Source organism: Cydia pomonella, chromosome 3 (assembly GCF_033807575.1).
Source record: "Cydia pomonella isolate Wapato2018A chromosome 3, ilCydPomo1, whole genome shotgun sequence".
Lineage (NCBI taxonomy): Eukaryota > Metazoa > Arthropoda > Insecta > Lepidoptera > Tortricidae > Cydia > Cydia pomonella.
In genome coordinates this window covers 27,488,973-27,514,723 of record NC_084705.1, presented here as the reverse complement: position 1 = coordinate 27,514,723, position 25,751 = coordinate 27,488,973, and the positions used below count along the sequence as shown (strand labels likewise).

At 36.2% G+C, this 25,751-nt stretch overlaps 1 protein-coding gene across 1 annotated transcript in view; it reads right to left on the bottom strand.

The window, feature by feature from the left end:
• LOC133516675 (trichohyalin-like) overlaps positions 1-25,751 on the bottom strand; it is a 99,291-nt gene that overhangs the window by 7,898 nt on the left and 65,642 nt on the right. The window contains exons 3-5 of the mRNA XM_061849697.1: positions 2,320-2,512; positions 769-919; positions 78-261 (exon numbers count right to left, since the gene is read on the bottom strand). Coding sequence (XP_061705681.1) covers positions 78-261; positions 769-919; positions 2,320-2,512 — 528 coding nt within the window. The remainder of the gene's footprint in view (positions 1-77; positions 262-768; positions 920-2,319; positions 2,513-25,751) is intronic.

The following is a 25,751-nucleotide window of genomic DNA, read 5'->3' as shown; positions in this document are numbered from 1 at the left end:
TCCTACTAACAAAGTCGGTTTGCCAGAGGATATATATATAATAGTGATAAAATCACAAGGTGAATAAGTGAATTTACCTTCGTAATGGTCCTGTTCCATCTTCTTCCTCATTCGTTCGAGTCTCCTGTTCTCTCGCTCCCTCTCCTCGCTCAGCATCTCCCGTCTCTTTCTGCTGGCGCTGGCGATCTGCTCATCGTAGGCTAGCCGGCGTTCGCGCATCTCTTGTTGCCTTCTGTTCTCTTGGTATTTTTCATACTGTTCCTAAAAAAATTGGAAACAACCCTATTACTTATTTATTCATTGTTTAAATATTTATTGTTCAAAAGATAACCTTAAACCAAACAAGAAGGACTTGGTGTCACAGTGCACTCTCCAGCACCTGATTTTCTCCAAGGATCATTCGACATACGCGATCAGCTCGGACAATGAGAAAACTCTCTCTCACGCTGCTGCACGCTAGGTGTCCATTCAGGCCGCGTAGCCAACGTTACAATCGTTCACACTCCTTAGCGTATCATAGCTATCTTTCTCTATCACTCTTCCATATTAGTGCGACTGTGACAGTTGCGTTTCGTTCGCCACGGAGCGTGAACGATATGCACGTTGTGCAGGTTCGGTTAGATAATTTTTCTGTCGTTTCGGTTTTTGGAAAATGTTTAAAATGGCGGAAATGGTCTATGGCACTTAACCAAGATCTACTGTGAATTCGCTGCGATAATAACTCAACAAAGTATTTTTACTTTTCACATTTGATCTAGGTAAAAATACCTTTCTTCTGACGTCATCTAATAACACCTGATGCCACATTCTATCAATATTAGCTTGTTCCATCTCCATGTGTAGTTTCTCCTCCATCTGCGCCTTCTGTACCGCTCTGAGATTGTATTCGTCGACTTTCGTACATTGCATTCCTCTGGCACTAAAACAACAGTATATCTAGAAATAAATACATCGATTACAGAAGATTAAAATAGAAAGTACAATAACATAGCGGATGAAACAATGCGGCAAAATTATCTGCAATGCAACCCTGGATAACTTTTCCAAATCGAGTTAATGTCTAGTTCGTTCAAAAGTATCTGTGTAGTCTAATTGTACTACATTATAGATAGTAAAGCTGTTACAGAATGGCTATGGAATACTTTTGACGGGTAGTTTGATCAGCTACTTTGAATGCTGACTGTACCTAGCCACGTATTTGATATTCACAGGGCCCGTACATTTCATGCCGTTGACGTAAAAATGAAGTAATTTCACCCTACAAATTTTATATTGATGTAAACCAAGATGATTTCTATTCATAATTATAAAACTAATAGGGGACTTAACCACGTAAACTTACGTTTATTATATGGCCTAACGTTTGTTTTTGTTATGGTTTGACGCACCATAGCGGAAAGGATCAAGGAACATAATCGCGGCTGTTAAAAAACGTGAAATAAATAAGTCTGCGGTAGCCGAACATTTGCTACAGTCGGGACCAAACCACTGGATTGAGCTCCACAATCCCAAAGTCCTCTCAACGGAACTACAGCAAGAAGGTACATGAAACAATTGAAATCAGAAAACACAGAAATTTCAATCAAAATGAGGGACAGGGAATTTCGTCTTCGTGGAATCCAGTGATTAGCAAATGTGAGGGTGAAAAAACATTCCAACACATACCATCGGATGTCGTGAGTGTTGTGTGTAGGCAAAGTGACAACCCTTGCGTACTACAAGTGAATAATCAAGATCAAGTGCGGGTAGTTCGCAAAACCCGCGCAGCAAGATGTTGATACAATTCCTCGCCAGTCTGCCCGTGACCACGAACGTAACGTCACGTTCGAAACGTCAGGCCATATAATAAACGTAAGTTTACGCGATTAGGTCCCGTATTAGTTTTAAAACTACAAATTTTGAAAGCTAAAATATTGACGCGTAAAAATACTGCTAAAAATCAAAAATATGTATCATTTAATAAACTAACAATCTATTATTTTGTTGCGTGACAATAAGATGAAAGTTAGTTAGACGTTTCTGTACTCATTGTCAAGTATCTATATCAGTTAACTAAAGAGATTGACAAATGATTAATTATTGCGAAAAAACTAATTGGAATCATACTCTTTGTAGCGTGACGTTATTTTTCCGTCAACGGCATGAAATGTATGAGCCCTCATATTCATATCATAGGGGAGGCTAGGTCATCAGAAAATTTTCCGCTATTCAGACTTATTGTTTACCTCTACTTCTGATGTTGTTTTCTCTCTGTATTGTTTTTATTGAGGTGTGCAAGTATTTATATTGTATTGTAATTTTTTGAGTCATTAAACTTACATTTTCTCCCTCTCCAAAGCCTTCAAGCATTCTCTTATCTTTTCTCTCTCAATCTCTTCCTCATACTTCCTCAGTTTACTTAGCCTCTCCTCACAATACCCACATTCTTGCAGTGCCTGTTTTTCTTCCAGTTCTCTTCTTAATGTTTCTTCTTCTTCCTCTAGAAGATGCTTGAGTTTGTGTTGTCTATGTCAGAGGTTAATTTCTTCTGTGTCTAATAGAGCTTGTACTTTTTCGCTTGTCCTGTTTATTATTGCTCTGAAAAACAGTAGAATTTTGTGGAGTATACACAGAGAACAAAGGGAATATTAGCTGAGAGAAAACTAGTACAAATACTAAGATAATTTTACGGTTTCGGTCACGTATTTTAGGGTTCCGTACCCAAAGGGTAAAACGGGACCCTATTACTAAGACTCCGCTGTCCGTCCGTCTGTCTGTCTGTTACCGTGTGCGGTATCTCATGAACCCACATTGCTATGGGTTTAGTTGGACAGTTGAAATTTTCACAGATGATGTATTTCTGTTGCCGCTATAACAACAAATACTAAAAAGCGAATAAAATATATATTTAGGTGGGCTCCTAAACCATACAACAAACGTGATTTTTTTGCCGTTTTTTGCGTAATGGTCAGGAACCCTTCATGCGCGATTCCCACTTGCACTTGGTCGGTTTTTTGTCACTCGCGCGACATGTTTCGGAAGGAATATGTGAGTGAAACCGTAAAATTATCTCAATGTTAGTATGTTTCACAACAGTTTAAATTCGATTAGTACTAATACCTACTATTCTGAGCACCGACAAATTAATAAAGGTACGGAGATGCGTTGAGCATAATACTCAACGCATGTTAGTTGGAACTTACTTGTGCAAATGAACCTTATCATAGTCGACGATGTCTCCCAGTGTCTTTATGTCTTCCACGTTGATTGTGGGCTCAGCTGCAAGCCTTCGCCTTTGCTATAAAAATGTGATGAAAGTTAGGTACAGTCGCCATCAGATATATCGGAGCGTCCGAGGTACTCACAAATATCTGAACGCACCTCTATTTTTAGAATGCGTGTTCAGATATTATTGAGCACCTCGACAGCTCCGATATATCTTATGGTGACTGTACTTCAAATAACGCGATGGTTTTCAAATTTAAAATTATTATTCACTATGTACTTATACCGAATGTAGTTCTAAAATTATTGGCGATTTTTATAATAAGCAGTTTTAAATTATTTTACAGTACATATTGGTCCTACTTTATAGCACTAGTGCGAGAATTAGCATATTACGTTACTGTGTCGAACATTTAAAGGGCCATTAGTACTGTAAAACGTTATGTACCTACATATGTACTGTAAATTACGATAGGTAAAAGTGAGAAAAATAGGAAATTCGAAACGAGTGGCGATAAATTAAAACACGACCGAAGGGAGTGTTTTAAATCGACACGAGTGTGTATCGTAATGTACTATTATCAAATAAAATCGGTAGATGTGCCGCCGTCAATTTGGAACAGCTAGGTGACATTGTAGGATAAGTGCCCTTAGTGTATCAACATAAATATAAAACGGGTCTAGGATACGGCTCAGACACATTTTTAAAACGTATATAATGTGATTCTTGTCATATAAAATAATACAATTTCATTCGGCCCACTGAGCCTTAAGGTCTTGAAGTAAGGAACAAACGCCGCGGCTTGCATCAGTTGCATCATAAAAATCTAAACCCATATTCTTTGACAAGCATTTGACAAGCATTTGACAAGCAACGTATACATCTTACATGTTTGCCTAGGTTGCTAAGCATGTGAACGCATCATAACATATTGCTAGACACAACGTGTTACCGCTATTTAGCACATGTTCTAGATCACATACCTATGCACTTTTCCTGGACAATAAAAACTTGATGAATAAAAGAGGAAGATCCAATACACCAAGTACACGTCCTCGAAGTGCCATCTCCATGCTCATTACTTTTTTTTTCGAATTACAAACTTGCAGAATAAAACATTATCAAGTAAGGTCAGTGTACAAGCAAAAGGTCAATTAATCACGTACCTTCCAAAACCGAAAAGGATGTCCGAAATAAACCGATTGCTTGGTGATGTCAGCCATAATTGATATCTGGCGATAGAGCGATCCACCCGAGTACTGAGTAATTAGGAACTGTCATCGATCCAACTGTTGCTTGGCGGCCGTTGGCTGGGGGATACGTTTTTTGGAGTACATTAGTAAAAAAATAAGTAAAGCCCCTTTTGTAGACATATTTTTTATTTTTATTTTTTTATTTAAATATGAAACAAACGGTCATACAAAAAATATTATTACGCTTTCTTCTCTTAATCTAGACCTATAGTTTCCATTTATAGACATATTACTGATAGGTATGAGTATGCTAGACATAGACATAGCTCCTCATGCTCCAGCAGGCTTTCTCATACATACATTCTCTAGTAATTGTAAGACGGTGCATATTTTGTTCTTTCATAGCGATTATTTCCGAAGATATTTCCTATATCATGAAATAGTTTTAGAAAACCGCTATTCATTTTGAAACACCTATTTAATGACACCCTAAAGCCATAAGTGTTAAAAAAAGACACCCTAAAGAAAAAACATATCCACTTCAAGTCTAGGTACTTTTTTATATATCTATACCATATTTATAAGGCGCAGGTTCGCCCACACATGGAATACTGTTCTTCTATGGGGAGGGACACTCGAGTACCAGCTTCTTCCTCTGGACCGCTACCAACGAAGAGCGACTCGAATTGTCGACTGCTAGCGTATTTCGGATCGGCTTGACTCCTTGGGGCTGCGTAGAGATGTGGCCTCGCTCTGCATTTTCTATCGCATGTATAACAGGGAGTGCTCCGAGGAATTGCTTTTTTTCGCCATCACCCTACGTGACGGCATTTCTATCTTCACCATTTAGATGGTTCGCAGTCCTCAACTGTGCGTTTCTCAAGAAAAATTGCACAGCTAAATTATGGAATGGACTGTCGCCTGCGGTATTTCCGGACCGATACGACCTTCAAACCTTCAAGAAAATAGCGTACTCCCATCTTAAAGGCCGGCAACGTACTCTTAACCCAACCCTTAAAAAAACTTAAGCCAAGGTCTCCATTTACAAGCACTATAACAGTGTAAGTGAGTAGTGTTCTACTTCTACCCTACGGTAGACAATTTTGCTAACCCTAATTTTCAATGAAATGCAACATTGATAGCGCGGTATGCTAATACACACAGACAGAGATGAGGAAAACAAATGAACCAAGCGAGCGCGTAGTAAACAAAGCGCTATTAACTAGTGTCGTACTTAATAGTAAAAGGAAATAAAGTTAAGGGAGGCTATAATCGATATTGATACTGTCAATCTATCGTAATTGTACGTCTGTATGGGGTTCGCGTGCTTTGCAGCAACGCACACAATGCAGTAGGTCAGCTTATTACGAGTACAATACTGTTCGCAAACCAAACTGACGACCGGGTTCGTAAAACTTCTCATTCACACTTGCGTAGTCGTAGCGAGTGAAAGAGATGGTAATATGATCTCGGTCGTCATTTTGGTTTGCGGATAGTATAAGACAGAGAATTCGGTACCTAAAAAATTTAATGCGAGGAAGTGCAGTGACTGTCATCCGATTCTTGGCCAAGGAATTTTTAAAATATTTTGCTGTTAACTGAGATCATATTTGTTCGTCGCCGTGAATTTCTATGACCATGAGGTTAATATGAAACCAATCTCCAAAAACTAAAGTTATGACTTTAGCGTACCATGAATACAGTACCCCTAGTGTAAATATTTTCGACAGCGAAACGTGACGTAAGGTGCGTTCGGGTAATCCCGGACATCGGGTATGATCGTATTATTTGATTGTACCCTTATTTTGTGGACTTTTTTAAATGCTGGCAACCCCACGTGATGCGCCATTTTATTCTGCTCCCCTCTTCAGTCCGCACTGGTCGCTCCGACCGACGAGTCGCGTGTTATGTGCCGCGAAGTAAAATGCTAGAAGAAATCGTGTGTCCGAAAATACACTCCGCTAGTGTTTTGGCATTATTTGGTAAGTAGTTGCGTTTATTGTTTCTTTTACATAGTACATATTAGTTTTATTAAATTTGTGATATATCTGTATAATTGAAATTGGGCTACGGCTACTGTAGGCTGAGATCCGGTCTTACCCGAGGTAGTGAAAGATCGGATGAAAATTATTTGATCTGAAACTGTCAGGTATTCCCAAACTTTGAATCTACACGGATTATAAGGAAGCTCAATTATGATGTTGATTATTGTGTTATAGTCTGATTATGGAGTCAGGATCAGGATAGTGGAACTTCTCAATGGTTTTCGTATACCTTTTGAGTGTGGGCTTGGAATTTTATTGCTTTTTGTTCTTAAGCTTAAAAATGTATATTTTTATATAAAGAAGAGATTTAGTTCCAAATTATAAGAATAGATGGCGCTGTCATTATATTTATTATGTCATTCTCCTAGCTTGATCTTTACAGCTAGTTATTTTGATGATTGATGTTAATAAGAGAGAAGATTTATTAATACGTGTAGGTACATACTTAGTGCAATTTCAAGTTGTTTCTATTTGTCAATCCAAGCTTATCCTGCACTCAAGGTATAAATTATGGTTCGGTTACGCTTGGTTTATTGTTGACAAAATGGTATATTTTACCTAATTATTTCGATTTAGAATGTTTATTATTATAAATAAGTTAAACTCCAATCGTGTTCAATTATTTCGACTGAAATTAAACTAGTAAACTTAAAGAAGCCAAAAAAACTGCGTGTACCAAATAAGATTGATCTCTAAGTAAGATATTAGGTATATCTAATTCAAGTAATTAGAATTAGAGGTACACACATTTTGAGTTTTCTGACATTTGTATTAAAAGTATATAATGAATGTTGAGTAAAACTCGAGACTGATTTACAATGGTTGTATTTATTTTAGTTTTAGTAAAAAACACTTTCCTGATTTTCTTAGCGCTTGTAGATACGGCTATTGACCCAACACTTGTAGGTCGTTGACCCCACGATAAAAAGTTTGAGATCCACAATTTCTGTGTTTTTGGGTGGTTCGGGTAAGATCGGACGGAAAAAGTCGAAAAAAAATATAATAGCTCCGGAAACTTTTGTTTCCTATACTTTTGTACAAATCTACTATATATGTTTGTCAGCGGATAAAGTCGGATTATTCTCTATAATGAACTCTCTACTAGCAGTAATAGAATCGATTTTACAGACCCGTCCGTTCTTACACCACCACGTAAAAATTCACAGAGGCCGAAAAATTTTTTTTTTCATTTTTAAACACTCATTATACATTTACCTGCACGTGTAGGGATTTAATAAAATTACACGCAGTAGATTAGTTCTTTCTCTTTATTTTGATATATGAATCAGGCTCGTAGCGTATACACAAGCTGAGAAAATAAAATTCTATCAGCATCAACAAAAAACACCTAAAATTGTCCGAAACTTACCCGAACGCACCTTACGCGTTTGCGTTAAGTGTCATTTTGTATGAGATTTTTGACTTTCCAAAACGTCCCACTTGGCGCGCTGTTCAAAAACCCATACAAAATGAGACTTAACGCAAACGCGTACGTTACGTTTCGCTATCGACAAAATTTACACTAGGGGTACTGAGCAATACCTAATTTACTATAGTTTTGAAAGCACAAATTTTGAACATAAAACCTTCTAAGCTAAGTAAGACACGTTTTCGGTACATTATATTATTTTCAGGTAATTACTCAGCACTTAAGTTTTAAGTGGCATGTTTTTTGCTGTAAATTGCTATATAAACTTTTTATTGGTATCCGTTGCCATGGTTACGTTCCCCTGGGCAACTCAAAACCCTGAATTTATAGTATTTATCCACCATCCATGCATTTTTGTGGTAGTTATAAGCAGCCCTCATAATACACGAAATACACTAAGCATATTTGTAGAACTTGATAGATAGATAAATCAATGCTTTATTCATACCTACAACATACATGGCATTGACATCAGAATAATACGAGTACGACATTTTTAGGGTTCCGTAGCCAAATGGCAAAAATCGGAACCCTTATAGATTCGTCATGTCCGTCTGTCTGTCCGATTCTGTCACAGCCACTTTTTTCCGAAACTATAAAAGCTATACTGTTCAAACTTGGTAAGTAGATGTATTCTATGAACCGCATTATGATGTTTACACAAAAATAGAAAAAAAAACAATAAATTTTGGGGGTTCCCCATACTTAGAACTGAAACTCAAAAAATCTTTTTTCATCAAACCCATACGTGTGGGGTATCTATGGATAGGTCTTTAAAAATGATATTGAGGTTTCTAATATCATTTTTTTCTAAACTGAATAGTTTGCGCGAGAGACACTTCCAAAGTGGTAAAAAGTGTGTCCCTCCCCCGTAACTTCTAAAACAACAGAATGAAAAATCTAAAAAAAATATATGATATACATTGCCATGCAAACTTCCACCGAAAATTGGTTCGAACGAGATCTAGTAAGTAGTTTTTTTAATACGTCATAAAAATTAAAAAAAAAATTTTTTTTTCATCAAACCCATACGTGTGGGGTATCTAGGGATAGGTCTTAAAAATGATATTTAGGTTTCTAATATAATTTTTTTCTAAACTGAATAGTTTGCGCGAGAGACACTTCCAAAGTGAAAAAAACTTCTAAATTAACAGAATGAAAAATCTAAAAAAAATATATGACATACATTACCATGCAAACTTCCACCGAAAATTGGTTTGAACCAGATCTAGTAAGTAGTTTTTTTTAATACGTCATAAATGGTACGGAACCCTTCATGGGCGAGTCCGACTCGCACTTGGCCGCTTTTTTCTTACTAACTGTGCCACTGATATCCCCTGGATAACGGGAGAGAATAACAACGAAAAATTAGTTGATCCACTCTAAATTTTCACATTTTTATTGATAAGCCGCCAGTACAGTACGGTCACGTCTGAAAATATCGATACGAACAAAGTGCCAAAAATATGTATACACTACCCTAATATATGGGCCATAAGGTCGTGTATACATATTTTTGGCACTTAGTTTATGTCAATGTTTTCAGACGTGATTGTACGTGTGCTACGCCGTACGCCGTAGTACGCATAGGTATTGCAAATATTTCGTACACGTGGACTCGTAAGTGCATAGTTAAGAGTCACATGAACCCGCCATAAGGCTTGTGTTATAGATACTAGACAAAGATATATGTAATATATAGTTATATATAAACACATATACCTACTTAGAAGACACACAAATTAATGCCCTTACCAGGATTGGAACCCGGGACCTCCTGCTTCGTAGGCAGGGTCACTTACCGACTAGGCCTAGAAGACTGTTTTTGAATGTAAAACTTCTACTCGTTCTAATTTATTTGTATTACAATTTCGATTCGATTGTATGGCGGCGGTAGGAGCGTCTGACTCTTAACACATTGAGTGCCGGGAACCCGTTCGGCGAGCGCTCTGTTCGTAGTAGGTTTCCTCTACAAAGCGGGAAAACGCGTAGAATCGACTACGCGTGTAGCGCTACGAAAACGTTGACAGTGGATGCGTTAAGTGAGATGTTACCAATTACCAAATTCAATGAACTTGAGACCAATTTGTAAAGTTCTAGTTAAAACCTGCTGTATTTTGCTCCATTTCATAGTTCTACACTACACTATGCGAGTTCACTGACCCTCATTACACTGAGTGCGCAGGCGACAGATTTACGGCGATATTACATCTCAACCCCTAGCTTCTACATATTGCACTCTATCCTCCATACAATAAGGATGAACTTGAAGGCATTTCTATTGTAGGTATATCATCAGTGCCTCCAGGGAAATAGGGATCAATTCGGGGGTAGATATGCCTTTTATTGCATCGAATTCGAAGGTATTCATAATAAGTAATGTTGATAATCGATGTATATTTAGTATGAAATAATTCTTGATCTAAACGCCTTTTACCCTATTTTACCAATATGTTACCTAATTTATATACCTCTGCAGCGATAAGGCCGCCTGTTGTTTACCTCTGTCTTCATGTATTATATGTGTTTCCATGTACATTTTTTCAGAGGTTGTGCAATAAAGAGGATTTGTATTGTATTGTTAATAAATTTTATGTTATGTAGGTTATTTTTGGCATATGAACGTAGAAGAAAACCTAGATGTTCATCTTGCATAAGAAAATGTTATAGGTAATTTTTTAAATTGCTATTTGATATGAAAGTAGGATTTAGTTTCTCTGGGATATCTTTTTGTCTATCCCTTTTTTCCTGGAGTCACTGCTTGGCATAACGACAATATTAACGCGTCTCAGCTCATGGCTATGCTAAAACCAACCATATTTAGACTATAATAAGGGCGTAGATAGACGCATTTGCACGTAATGAGGATATCATTTGGTTCATTTACTTAGTGGCGATGAAGATTGTTGGGGTAGGGCAGAATGTTTGACGGGATGGGATTCTATTATGGCGTGTTAGGTAATTACTGGGGGTTGCACAACAACCACACATTACATCAGCATTCATTAGTTATTATTTGTGATGACGAAACGTTGAAAAACTTGAACCTACGGTTTTATTCGTACACTACTTGTTTTTGGAACTCACCTCAGTAGGAAAAGTGGGCGTTATCCAATCATGAAGTGGGTATGCACTTTTGCAGGTTATTATTACCTACCTAACCTACCTAGATAGAGCGGCTTGGACAGCAATGGTGAAGAGTGTCCACAGTCGTCACGTCCATCAGCCATGAGGATACGACAAGGAAGAAGAAGAAGACCTAACCTACTAAAAAGTTATTTGAAAAGATTATATTTTAACACTTTTTTCATCACACTTGCTCGAAAAATTTTCATGCAGGTGTAATGAAGGACAAAGGCCTATATTGTTCCTGCGGGAGTTATGGTTTGCGAACAAAAGAGCTATTACTTAGAGTTAACTTATAATTTTTTTTAATCGTATCACTAATTCATAAAAACCAAGTAGGTAAAAAATAGTTTTACTTTTAAAATACTGACTTTTATTGTTTATCCCTTCAAGTGGCGGCCCACCACTTACGCGACTTGATGCGAAAGCCAGTAAACTGTCGCCCGTGTGACAGTATAAATAATGAACCCTTAAAAATCTGTTACTGATTCGTTTATTCGATGACACGCAGCGCATTTCACTCGCACCAATACATACAAGTAAGACACGATTGATGTCAAAGTAATATCAATTTTTAGGTTCGAATCAGTCTTCATAGAAATGTATTAAAGAACACCTCCACGGCGCGCGATTAGTAAACGCTCGAGCGGGTTACGGAGGTCATAAGTATACTGACATTGCAATAGCTAGCCGAGAACGAGCTTGTCTAGTTTATTCCGAACCAGTGTCTTGAAAGTTTGAGGATTGAAACAAATATGGGCATTTCTCAGAGGTGGCGTTTTTACGTGTCCGGGGGCATAAACACGTGAGTTTGTTGCCTATAAAATCTGAATTAAATCATGCAAATCCATCAGCATCTGATACACCTGGACAACTGGTAAAACATTCCATGTAGTATATATATTATAAGAAAATAAATGTTAAGTGCTAAAATTGACGAACAGTGGGTATGTCCCGCACCCAGATTTGTTGAAACAAAAAATCATAACTTAGGACTGGAATTTTGTTTTAATTTTTAAAGTTGGTTCACGTATTCTACATAAGCCTATCATTTATATTATTAGACTCAAAATAATTTACGCATTAATATTACAAAATAAACCCAATTATTCGACTTGTCCCGCGGCAACACGTGATTTCACTGGAATTTATAAACCTTGTCGGCATTTCACAAAGGAATATACCAGGAACGCCACGCCGCGTGCGCAGGTAGCTTCAGTCGCGCCACGTTTACCGGCGAGAGCGGACGTCGGCTCCCGGTCTGCAAGCGGATTTCGTAAAGGTTTGTTCGGCATTCGGTGGGTTTGGTTACGTGATTTTTTGAATTCGGTGAAGCCATTAATTGTTTAAATGCTTATGCTTTTTTCAGTTAAATAGTGCGTAAGCCATCCTCAGAGGTATGTGATTTGGACATTAGAAACTCTTTTACATACTATGATTATGTTTTCTGTAATTATTTAAAAGCGATTAAAATTGAATTCAGTGGGCGTGATTACCGTGGATTCGGTGGGTTTTTTGACCACCGAAATCAAAAAATAGTCCACCGTTGTCAATCTTTACTATATTTATTGGTTTTTATTTACATTACAATCTGCAATCTTATATGAACATGCATACAAAAAGCAGTTACTTTAATAGTATAAGTGTAAAGGAAAATTACAGCTTCTGGAAAGATATACCTGACTTGGAAAACCTGATAACTCCATCTTTAGCACACAATGACATTTCACTTCCTGCATTTGATTATGATAATGTCATTGAATCAGACGATGATTTAAATATATTTGATTAATAGCAGATCTCAATAACTCATTGATCTCAAATATGTTGATTTATTTTTAAGAAATATTTTTATTTGTATATGTTAAGTGTTAGTAGACGGGAAATGTCGCCTTTTGTTAATTTTTATGTAGGTAAAACTAAAATGTTAACGTCTCTTAAAAAATAATTAAAATCTTAATGAAAAAAGACTGTCAAAGAAACTGATAATTTCCTACCATTTATTATTTTAATTTAAAAATAGTCAATGACAAAAGAGTATTTTGTTTATGATAAATTTTGAATTTAATGAGTATTGTGATATTTGTGATGTGTCTGCACATTGTCAGAGAAACCCACTGAATATTATGTTAATAGAGATATAGACATTACATAGTTAAAATTAAGTTCGAGCAGGTTATTACGCAGTTTTTTCTTTTCAATTTTATGTTAAAGGTTAAAGCATAACTGTTATTTTCTTCCTAAGATTTTATTTAATTTTGTTGTTGATTCTCAAGTGTTTGCTTGCGAGCAGGCCAATTTAGCCTTGCTTTTTAAAGATCTAATTAGTTTATTTTTTGAGATTTAAACTTTAATTTGTTATTGATTTTAACTGCTTATTTAAAATAATGATTCTTTTACCGTTCTATCTTGATTTTGCTTTGACTTTTAGTTTTTGAAGCCATTTACTTTTATAATCATAAATCCATAGTTTGTAGCAGAGCATAACTTTGTTTTATGATGAATCACAATAATAACATAATTATATCTTCATTATGATGTCTTTAAATTGATAACAAAACTATTTTAGTGCTAAAATAATATTGTTTTATTACAATCTTGGTAAGTTTTGAATTCAGTGGCACCCTTTTTATTAAAATTGATTTCGGTGAGTGTGTTTGATTTCAGTGTTTTGAAAAACTCAAATATCTCGCGTACCTTTACGTCTATAAGGAGGCCTTCACTACCAATATTTTTTAAACATAAGCCTAATTGTTAATTTTAACATCACATGTCTATAAAGTAAAAAAAAATAATCGGCACCGAAGTCAGGCACCGAACGTCACCTCTGAGAAATGCCCATATGGGATATACCTACGTGTAGGACTTTCCGTTAGATCTGTTTGAGGGAAAAATCTGTCAATGTAGGAGCGTTTTTAACTGTCCGATCCGATATCGGATATCGGATTGGAGTAATATGTATTGTACATTAGCCCAAATTACATCCAAAATCGGATCGGACAATTTGAAAGCGCTCTTACATTGACAGATTTTTCCCCACTGACCGTCGTGACCAGCTGGAGTTGGGCCGCGTCAGAGCGAATTTTCAATGTGCCTATACATTATGTATGGCTGAAGCAATGGCGTCCGTCTGGAGCCGGCCGCGTCCCCATGGAGCCGACCGGCTAGTGGCCGTACAAAAGTGAAATACGCGTCGACTCGGCCCGTTCGGTGGGAATCGTACATAAAGGTCCGTAGACTCATCTCTACCTAATAACCGCGATACAGTCTGGTAAAGTGGCAGATGTGTCTAGCGGATACATCTGCCACTTTTACCAGACAGAATTGATGGACAAATCCGTAGTATCTGTACATATGTAATACGAATATCTCTAGTAAATGAGTTGAGGCATCAAATCGCTTGTACTTGGTGAGAGATTGGAATCAAACCATCAGAGAAAATGACCACATCGGTCCGCCCATAAGGAGGAGTTGAGGAAAGTTCGTATCGTGTCAAGGTACGGACCTCCATCTATTGTTCATGGGTCGGCACGCACTTGGACGTATTTAACAATTTTTTATTCACAATAATAGCATCTAAACTATCATCTGACAAAGTTTGTACCCTCTGCTACGGACTCTATAAAAAAAGAAGACATTGAAAATTTTGTTATTTGAAAAATGTGAGCGTGGAACACCTAAAGACAAAAAACTTTTGGGTAAGCTAGGAGGCCTAAAAGGCATATTCTGAGTAAGTCAAAAGTCACATTTCTTCAACCACTTTTGTCACTGACGTATCATATCTATGTATATCAAAACCTATTATTACAATCAGAATACGCAGAATAATCTATACTCGTATTCTGCCACCATATTCCGCACCTCGGTCGGTAAAAACGGAATTCTTATAGGATTATTACATGATCACTAAATTCTCGTAGAGGTAAACTGTATGCAAAATCTGAATGACCCTCTTTAACGTTCATATGTAACTAGCCAAGTACTTAAACATGTAAGGCACAAGTAATACGTGTTGACTTACTCACGAACATAACAGATTCTCTTTGCCGGGCTGGCATTTTGCCGACAAATGTAAGTAGTACTCAGTTTACCTAGCAACCTATCTAGAATAACATATTTGATGAAAGTAGAGCATTATGTTTTAGCATATTTTATTAACGTACTTAATTATTCTTTATTGTTAGCTGTAAGTAAATATTTTTATAAAGTCTTTGGTTTCGTATTGAAACAAATCTCTTAATACTATTAGGTACTTAAGGAAATATACTAGGTAAAATTGCAGTTCTATTAGTGTTAGGTAACTTGTGAACTTAACAGCGCCATCTATCTGATACCTTATATATTTAATCGAACCCTAGATGGCTTATCAATAATCGATACCCTTCCAATAAAGGTATAAAAGTAGTTCTCTATACAGTCAATAGTAATTGATTTAGGCTAGTGAATTTAGATGTACTTATTTAAACATAAAACTATTATAATAAAAAATTGTCATTAAACGAATATTTGTCATAAAAGCCTGTCACAGAATTCTGTTTTTATTATTTTCACGTCAGCAGCTGGAACAATGGTAATTTGCTGCTTTAAAACAGTGAGCAAAATATCATTTTGCTCACTGAGTGAGACAAAATAACATTGAAGTGACCTTTATATTGAAATGTCATTTCAACGTGCGGGACCTAATACAAGTTCGAATTCGTATTCGTATTTGGATTCTATTATCTTTGTCCCTTTCACGTCATTTGCAAAAAGAAAGAGACAAAAAAAGTGCATACTTAATTCAACGGTATATTGACGGTTTATAATAGACCCCCGAAATAAGTCAGACCGCATCGTTCCAAAACACCCTACGAGTCTTCATTCGTAATAATTAATTAAAGAAATAAAAGTTTAAAATTTAATAAAAACACCATATTTTACGTATTTTATTATACAATCAAAACAATGAATTTATACAAATTTACGCAATTGTTACGCAGTAAATAATTCTACTTAACTACTTTTAACGATCTCTACTATAGGTAGTTGACAAATAGTAGTATCCGCAATTCGGACCGTATCTTACAAAGTTTTTTTTACAAAAAAAAAGTTTGCGGCTGAACTGTCAATTGATGTTCATTAATTCAATATTTTCGTATTATTTTATTGAAATTTCATTCGTTTTGTTTTATTGTGGTAATTAAAGTTAATTGTTAGAATACCTTCAGAAAAGCATGAGTGAAATAGTGATGAAGACGGATTGCATTTTTTCAGGTTTTTTGATGGCTGACTGACGTGAAAAATTTTGCGTACTACACGAGATCAAAGTTATTTACATCTCGTGCGCTTTTGAGTGCCTTGCATGCACTCGTGACTCTATTATAGAATCTTTCGCTTGCACGGGACTCAAAACAAGCACTCGAAGAAATATCAAACTGTGCTCACTTGTTGTACAAATAACTATGTCCATTTTTGTTCTTGATAGTATATTTCGAATAAATATTTTGATTTGAAAATTCAGAAACCTGTTAAGGGTTAGATATAAAGGTCAAACACAACCCTGTATTCACGTCTTTCCTGTAGACATACCTAAAAATTAAGGGCTATAAAGGTTAATTTTCTCATTCAACCCTTATCCTCATAAATATGTACTCCTTTTAATAAGTATGATAAAATCATTACCTACATGCCCACAAGCTGTTAACTATTATTCACAGGAGAGTAAACTTATATGATCATCAGAAAAAGAGTACCTTTTCATGTAGATAAGGGTTAAAAAAGAAAATAAATCTTGAGAGCCCGTAACTTTTGGGTATGTCTATATGAAAGAAGTGAACACTGGTTTGTATTTGACCCATAAGTAGTGCAAATGCATCACTTCCCTAAGTACAATCCAAACATGCTTATACTAAATCCTAGTATTTCTTCAGAGATCTTAGTATTATAATTGAACCTGTAGCATAAGTATAGTAATCAGCACTCTACCTGCTAGGGGCACTGTGCAACACAAAGGGCATTTGCCTTTGTCCACAGTGCTCCAAACTTAATCAGGTTGCGGGCTATTGTCCGCCAAGAGCTTCCGGGATGGAGGTGGCTATACATATACAATACATACATGCATTGCAATGTCGTAAGATTCACCACACTAGCTCGAAAAGGCTCTTTCTTCAAAACCTGATGAGAAAGTTGCATTTTATTCACGAGAGTAGTGATGCAAATATGGAGTAGTTTCCTCATGTTGGCTGAAATTGATTTTAAGTGACGATTGTGAATGATAAATATTTAATAGTGTTCTTTTTTATACGAGTAGTTTTACAGAGAGTTTCCTCGCGTGGGTGTTGTGTTTTACTTGGCAGCGTTTGTTTAAACCTCGTGCCTATAAACCCTTCTCATTTGCTACCCTTGTGGTTCAATTTTGGAAACTTTCGCTTGCTCGGGTATCAATATCAATATAAGCACCTTAAACAACAGTTTTGCCCCCTTGTAAAAAAAAATACTATTTTATAGGGCTGAAATAAAAAAGTTATCTACTAAACTAGGTAATGTAAAACCCTGAAAGTGGTCGACTTTATCTTGATAATAGTAGTGAATGGTTTTAATATAAAATTTAAATATATTGTGCACATTTTTCTTTCGTAAAATTCGAAGCCTTTACCTATGTAGGTACTTATAATTCTACCTCTATCATAAAAAAACGCAGACTTTTTCATAGTTATTATACTATTTTTCTAATTCGATGGGTAGGTATACCGACAGAAGTCATCTCAGTAAATATCTATAAATTTGCTAGATTAGGCGTTTTTCGGTTATAAATTATAGATAACGCTTGTCAAGTTATCACCCTACACATTGAATTAGAAATATACTATAGGTAATGCTTTCACTACCTACAGCACTTTCACTTTTCATATATTAACTGCTGCGACTTCGATACAATAACATTAAAAAAATGTACTAAATGCACAATGAATGTACCGAAGTAGTTTGATGCAGGTAGTGCAAGCTTAAAATATTTGAGCAAGTAAACATCCAGATGGGGTGTTTTGGCGGCGCGCCAACCGACCTCTGTTGTGTTCTACATGTATTATGCAATTTATATCTAGTGTTGTAAGTTGAGTCGCGGGGAATAAAGCAAACCTTCTGTGATGTGTTCCTGTTGTCGTGCTATATCAAGGGGCTCATCGAAAAGTTGTCCACTTATCACGAACTCGGGTAGCTAATTCCAGCTCTTTCACGCCGAGGCAAGATGACAATGCTCTATAAATTAGTTTCATATTAGTTTAATACTTGTTATACAGAGTGGCACAGTTGTTGTTTAACTCGTGCTAATATTGATAACCGAGCAAACGAAAGATACTAATATTGAGTCACGAGCGTAGCGAGCGAAACACAAAATTATTCACCACACTAACGCGAGGAAAATACTTACTGTAATACGTTACAAATCAAATCCAAATGAACGCTATTAATAGAGCAAGATCCCAGAGCCGCCAGACCTTACTTATTTTCTCATGAATAAAAATTAAGGGATATTATAGTGTTAGTATGTACTTTTACCCCCTTATTCATAAACGTGTACTAAAGTCACGTTGCCGCTGATCATCGTTTGTCCCTTTCCATCATACCAATACGTCGGAAAGGGACAAACGATGATCAGCGGATGAATAAGGGGGTTAATGTCTGCGTACTTGCTATATTGGCCCGATGGCAATTTGTCCAGTACAAGGTGCTAAAGTTAGGTAAAAATATTACTAACTTTTTAGAAAATATTGTTATAAATTTATAATCAACATTGCCAGACCATTTCCGCCAGCGGTACCAGAGGCTTTAAAGCTGTTAAAAATATTGTATTTTTACTTACATTCTCACTCTTGATTTTTATATATGATACTCAGGGAACTATTAAAAACCATTTCACCTGTTTCACAATGTCCAAGTTAAGTCCTTGTTGGCTATGATCAAACTTGTGAGTTTAAGTCTTGTTTTACGTGGATAGTGTAAAGATCACTCACACAAGCAAACTTGAACCAAAATCTTCTAAATTTTCAAATCGATTTTTTAATAATATTGTGTGATAACTGGTTATTATTTTTAATTTCGCGCAGACAAACGAATATGTTCTACTTAAATATCAAGATTCAAAGTGCAGAAAATAAACGTATTAAGAGAATAACTGTCATAAAAATTGTATGAAATTAGCATAAGGAACTTAATTCCTTGATGGCAGATACAGAATGGCAGGAGCGTTGCTTCATGCACTACTAACCTGCCGTATGCGGCCTGTCAAATTTGATCATTGAAAAAGTGACCTTGACATTTAAAACAATAAATTTCCAGGCACGGATCCTTATCATACACAGACAAGAGGCTAATGATGCTGATTGTACCTAGGTTCTTTTCAAAGCTAAAATAGGTAAAGTGCGATAACATACAGCAGACGAGACCACATAAATATTGTTACTTACCGGCTCTAGCTAAAACCACATGTGCTTCTATAAATTCAGTTTTATGTTCATAATGAAAAAGTTTCCTACGTGAGATTTATGCGCAAGTACATAAATGAGCAAGTGAATTAGTGAAACATGGTCCGCGTTTTATATTTTTTAATTTCCAGTTACCTACCGCCATTTTTATTGAACTAGAGTGGGGAGTGGAACCAGACCAGAGAAGTGTGGTAAAGCTTAAGCTTTAAAAATTAATTTTGATCTCTCCAGTGAAATCGATACTTTAAACTTTAGTTTTTGCGCGACAAACGGTTTTTATTCATTCGCAATTCTTCCTTATTGTAATAATCCTAAAGTCAATACCTACCTATTCATACTATCTTATTCCTTTAAAAGAGCAATTTTTGTATATTTATATATTTCGGGGATCTGGAAAACGGCTCTAACGATTTTGATGAAATTTGGTATATAGCGGTTTCGGAGGCGGAAAATCGATCTAGCTAGGTCTAATCTCTGAGAAAACGGGTCTTTTTTGAGTTTTTATATGTGTCAGATAGGTATTTATAGTATAGTATGATTGGGCGCTTGCGATTTATTTTATTTTATTATTAAGGTATAAAACCTAATCTAGAACAAACTAACTTTTAAATACAATGTACAGTTGGCATCAAATAGACGGTGACGGTCAAAGTGTTAAATATAATAATATATACAGACTTGTAGAAAAAAACATCCTTAACTTTACGGTTTTACCACATATCCCTTCAAGTGTTGTCGGCCTACCACTCATCGGGTCGATGCGAAAATGAGCAACCTGTCGGCCACCAGAGAGTGGTAAGTGAGATGTTGCCGTATTTAGTGGCAAAATTGAGCAAGGATAACATACATGAAGAATAACAATAACGCTTGGTATAAAATTTGTTGGTAAGAACCGTTGACCTAACCTTAGAAGTTTAAGCTTTACTGAGAAAATTAAATAGCAATTACCTTCAACCATAAAATTGTTTTTTAGTGGTAGTCATTTTTTATTTGGAAACTGGAAAACTGTCACTGTTGCTGGGTTTGATTAGGAGTGTCGAAATGCATAAACATGGCAATCATATTATTCATAATTGTTCTATTCGAATAGAGAATTTATTGTTGATTCTAGCGATACATACTTGACGACCGGTTTGGCCTAGTGGGTAGTGACCCTGCCTACGAAGCTGATGGTCCCGGGTTCAAATCCTGGTAAGGGCATTTATTCGTGTGATGAGCATGGATATTTGTTCCTGAGTCATGGGTGTTTTCAATGTATTTAAGTATTTATAAATATTTATATATTATATATATCGTTGTCTAAGTACCCTCAATACAAGCCTTATTGAGCTTACTGTGGGACTTAGTCAATTTGTGTAATAATGTCCTATAATATTTATTATTATTATTATTTATTTATTATACTTCAATACCCTTTTATACGTATAGGTAGATAAGCTTAAATATTAAATAGTTGAATTTGTAATATTCTCTGAATCCACGCTGACCACCCAACGGGGCCCTGCCACTTGACTACTTTTCACGTTTTTCACATCCGCCAATTGAAGGGCTAATTGGCAACTTTTGCCATCACTATTTATTTGATGCTGACTGTACAGAATATTTCAGAGTTATTTTGAAAACAAGACTATAGTAACATTTAATCATTGTTATATATCCCATTTTTTTTATGCTACTAATGCTACAAATAAATAAAGGATTAAAATTTTATCGATCCAAAACGTGCACAAAAAAAACCGTATTTCATTTCGTACATACCTCCTCTGGGTATTAACTTTGCTTAAAATTCTACACGAATAAATAGAGCGGAATAAAATTCAGACAAAACTGTATTTCTTTTATTCTTTTTCTTTTTAAGGCCCCGTTCTAAACAGTTCCTTGTAAAGCCCCGGACCGGGGATATTCCATTCCACTTGAATACACCGTTCAAATAGGTTTACACTGGTGCTCCTTACATTGTATAATTTATTCTTTTTAGCGAACTGTTCTAGAAATGGAAACATTATTTTACTATAACAGTGTACATAATGGATATATACAGTGGTATTACTATAACTAGCTTAAATCTAAAATAGGCCCTTGAGGCGTTGTACCAAGGATGCTGGCGGCATTTCCTCGTTGTATCGCAATGATGATACGTTGACGAAGCCGCCAGCAGCTCTTCGGTCACAAGTTACGTCAACCAGGCGCTTCGCGAGTTCTGCATATATATAAGTACGTTCGGTTTATGTAATCGTCTGCTCTTGTACACTTCGCAGCAGAAAAAGCTTAATCGTGTGAGGTGGTGAAAATGATCTGCATACGGTCTTACCACCTTTGAAATTAATTTGTGCTCAGATAATTTTGAAGACCTTGTCCGTTTAACAAGTTCTGCACCTATGACTTGCTATGATATAAGTAGTAAGTACTTGGGGATAATCTATTCTGGCAACCTTTTCTAAAATTATTTCCTAAGAATAAAAATAATTAGAATATACGTAATATGCAGAACTGTTCGCAAGGTTCTCGACTATCGGCCTAATTCGAACTTTAAGATATGTCAAATATTGGGTCAGTGACGTTTTTGTTTGAAGAAAAAGTGACATATCCGATCCATATCGTATCGTAAATATAGTCTTGCGTTCGATATTCACAACTCAGTTAAAAGCCTTTAAAGCTAGTTAATGCTAAGTTTTAAATTTAATTTTTACTGTCTTATTTATTTCAGTTGTATTTATTACTGGTAGATTTCAATTTTATTGAACATATGGAAAATTATTTATGGGTAAAACATTTTCATTTCAATAAGTTTAGTGGACACAAATGTGTAGGTCAAGATAAAAAACAAGACGAGTCGGACTCGCCACCGATGGTTCAGTACAAATTTAACTTATTTTATATTTTATAATTTTTTTACAAATTTATAGTTTTCAGATTCTTCGCTGTACTTGTAGTATAAGACGATATTACTTGCCAAATGTCATAGTTCTAATCTAATAATAATCTAGGTCAACGGGAAGTATATATAAATTTTGATTTCCTTGAGGGTCAAAATAGACCTACATTTACGTAAACTTAGAAGTTTGATTTTTTCACAGCTTCAGGGGACTGAATGTGTATATGGTTTTAATTTCAACTCGACGCCTCCACGCGTTCCCAAGATAAAGGGTCTTGACAGACAGACGGACCATAAAGTGATCTTATAATGGTTCCGATTTCCTTTTGAGGTACGGAACCCTAAAAACGAATTAAGTACCTTTCTTTTAGTTGGGATGAAATGTTTACTTAATAAGGCAACTGAACAAAATAAGCATCATATTTTAAACCCGAGTGTCCCAAATAGCTCTGAGCTTTACTTATGTAATGAAATTCTTACTTTACGGGTTTCACTCTGACTCAACGCTCAGACTCGGAAAATGAGGCTTCTGAATGATACTTAGATGTTCGCTTTCTGACATCTTTCCACTTTCATAAGGGGAAATGTTTTATGAATTTTAAAATAGCGTTGTTATGAGAATTACTGTTCTTACTCGAATACGGTAAAGCAAAAAGGATGTTAAAACCCGACCAGAAATATATGATTATTGTCAAGAGGGCGCTGTTAATCTCATGTATACCTATGGTGATAGTTCAGTTTAATAAGTGTGAAAAATTTAGTTCCAATGAAATGCAATATGGCGCGTGATATATAATTTGGTCAGGCTGTAACAGTATTTGGTAGTAGATGCATTTAGTCAAACATGCATTTTTGTGGTAGTTATGTCCTTTCTACAGCACGAACAGTGTAAGCGTAAGGTCCCGTCCCGTATGTTTCTGTTCTGTGTTCCGCTGTAGCATCGAAACTATTGTGTGGACTTTAATTAATGACGATTTATCTTTATGATGAGGACATATGCCGTATATTTTACCAACTTCCAAGAAGAAAGTTCTATAAAAAAATAGTTCAAGTTCCTGTTCAATATTTTATTGCTTTATTTTATCATAATGAAATAAGAAGAGACTACTAAAAGTACGGCATTGCAAACCTGATGGTGTGTAGAATTTTTCAGACATCTTTTTGCATTTTTTCCAGTAAGATTTTTCTGTTCTATACGGCACGATCCAGATTCGAATCCATGACTTTAGACTACGACAGACTTAATGAAAGGTACAGAATGTCTCACCATCAATTAATAACGTCATTAGCGTATGTGAACCCAGAAGCAGAGGTATAAGTAGGGCGCCCATCCTCGTGAGAGTATTTAGACACAGACAACAGGTGGTCTCATCTATTACCATAAACAATGGAGTAACAAGACTATTGAGCACAATACCTAGGTGTAATTTTGACAGCTGAATACTGTAACTTGCTCGTAACTTGATTGTCAAGTTGAGGTTTCAATATCTAATAGCAGTAAACGTATAGCGCTGTGCGGTGTTTTGCCCGGAGATTTTTGAGTGGTTAGTCGCTTACTTTTATAATGCAGCGAGTAAAGATGATTCTTCAGGCCAAGTTAGATTTCGTAAACCATCATCTAAAGCAGAGACGCTTCCCATATAGATTTTCGTACATTAACTCGCCTCTTGCTATCTCTATTGCACGCGCTTAATTATATTCCTGTCAAGCTTGCACAGTGACATTGACAAGCGGCATCATGGGCGGGACATCAATATAATACGCGTGCAATAGAAATAGAAACGGGCGGGTCAATATACGAAAATCCGTATAGAAAGAGTATAGAGCGTCTCAGCTTTAGGTTTAACTGTTCAAAACACGCGTCTACAACGTTATGCACCAATTTGCAGATCTTACTATTTCTTTGTATAAGTTATTACAAAAGGGAACTCTTTCAGTTTAAAGTTCATGATTTTCAAAATAACAGAATAATCTAATCCAATACAATAAAAGTTGGACAGTAGCCAAAGCCAAGGCTCTGAACCGACCGAGGTTCTTTTATTGTAGCTACAACTGTCGCTTATTGGCGATGGAATGGCAACCCTGGCCATGGAATGGCAACCCTGGCCATGTAAACACACAGTAAAAGTGCTCATAATGAATTTTATAATTAAAATTGATAAATACGTACGTGTGAGATCGTGGTGCATACACAAGTTAAGTTAACGCCTCGCGATTGAAGCCACGCTATTTTGAACTGCACAGTGACATTTTTTGGCATCTTAGAACAACGGTAAGATCACCTTTTTAGCCGTTTTACATTTAAAATCATTGATGTAAACAAATTATCCCGTTAATTATAACGGTACAAATAACACCACGCACAGCTGATTGGATGAAGTTCTGACAACTGACAGCTTGACGTAACGCACGGCACAGATAAAGAAGTGTGTTGCCAGGACAAAAAGGTGCGTTCAGAAATAACTTCGCGATCCCTACAGAAGAATTTAAATAACTTTCGAGGAGACATTTATTTAAACTATAATTAAAATTAAAAATAAATCCTCATAAAACAACATACAATCATAATGGCGTCTAAAAGGCCTATTAAAGCGACTACAAGTGGCCCAAATAGGACAAATTTTGTAACCTGTTACAAGTGTAAATCTACTGTAGACCCAAAAACTACCATTGTGTGTTCAAGCTGCAAGAAACGGTATGAATATGACTGCGCAGGCGTTTCAGAAAAACTGCACCGCTTAAGAACACTTGAATCCCGGAAACAGTGGAAATGTAGAATATGTATCGAAAAGACAGCTCCGAAGAATGACGTGAATACTAATGACACTTCTCCCTTACCTAGGACCTGTGTCAAAAATCGAGACCAGGTATATGCACAATCACCGGCCCCTAAAGTTACCCAAAGTAAAAATGAAGTAAGAGAACCAACATTGACCCCTCAAACACCTGGGAGTCAAGATAGAGTACATGAGCACCAAGAATCCCCTAATGGTAGGGAAAAGACAGCTCTGAAGAATGACGTGAATACTAGTGACTCTTCTCCCTTACCTGTGACCCGTGTCAAAAATCTGGACCAGGTATATGCACAATCACCGGCCTCTAAAGTTACCCAAAGTAAAAATGAAGTTAGAGAACCAACATTGACCCCTCAAGCACCTGGGAGTCAAGATAGAGTACATGAGCACCAAGAATCCCCTAATGGTAGGGACATCAACAACAAAACATTAAATGATGTGAATTCTAGCCTTTCTCCAAAGGATGGCTATATTAATAACGACGAAGTAGTGAATACCAATGACTCCAACCTGCTTATAGAGAATAATAACAATACTACCAATATACCGCATGAATTCGATTGTTGCTTACCCTCAGAGGATAGAAACATGTCACACGGATTGGTCTGTAAGTCGCCCGTA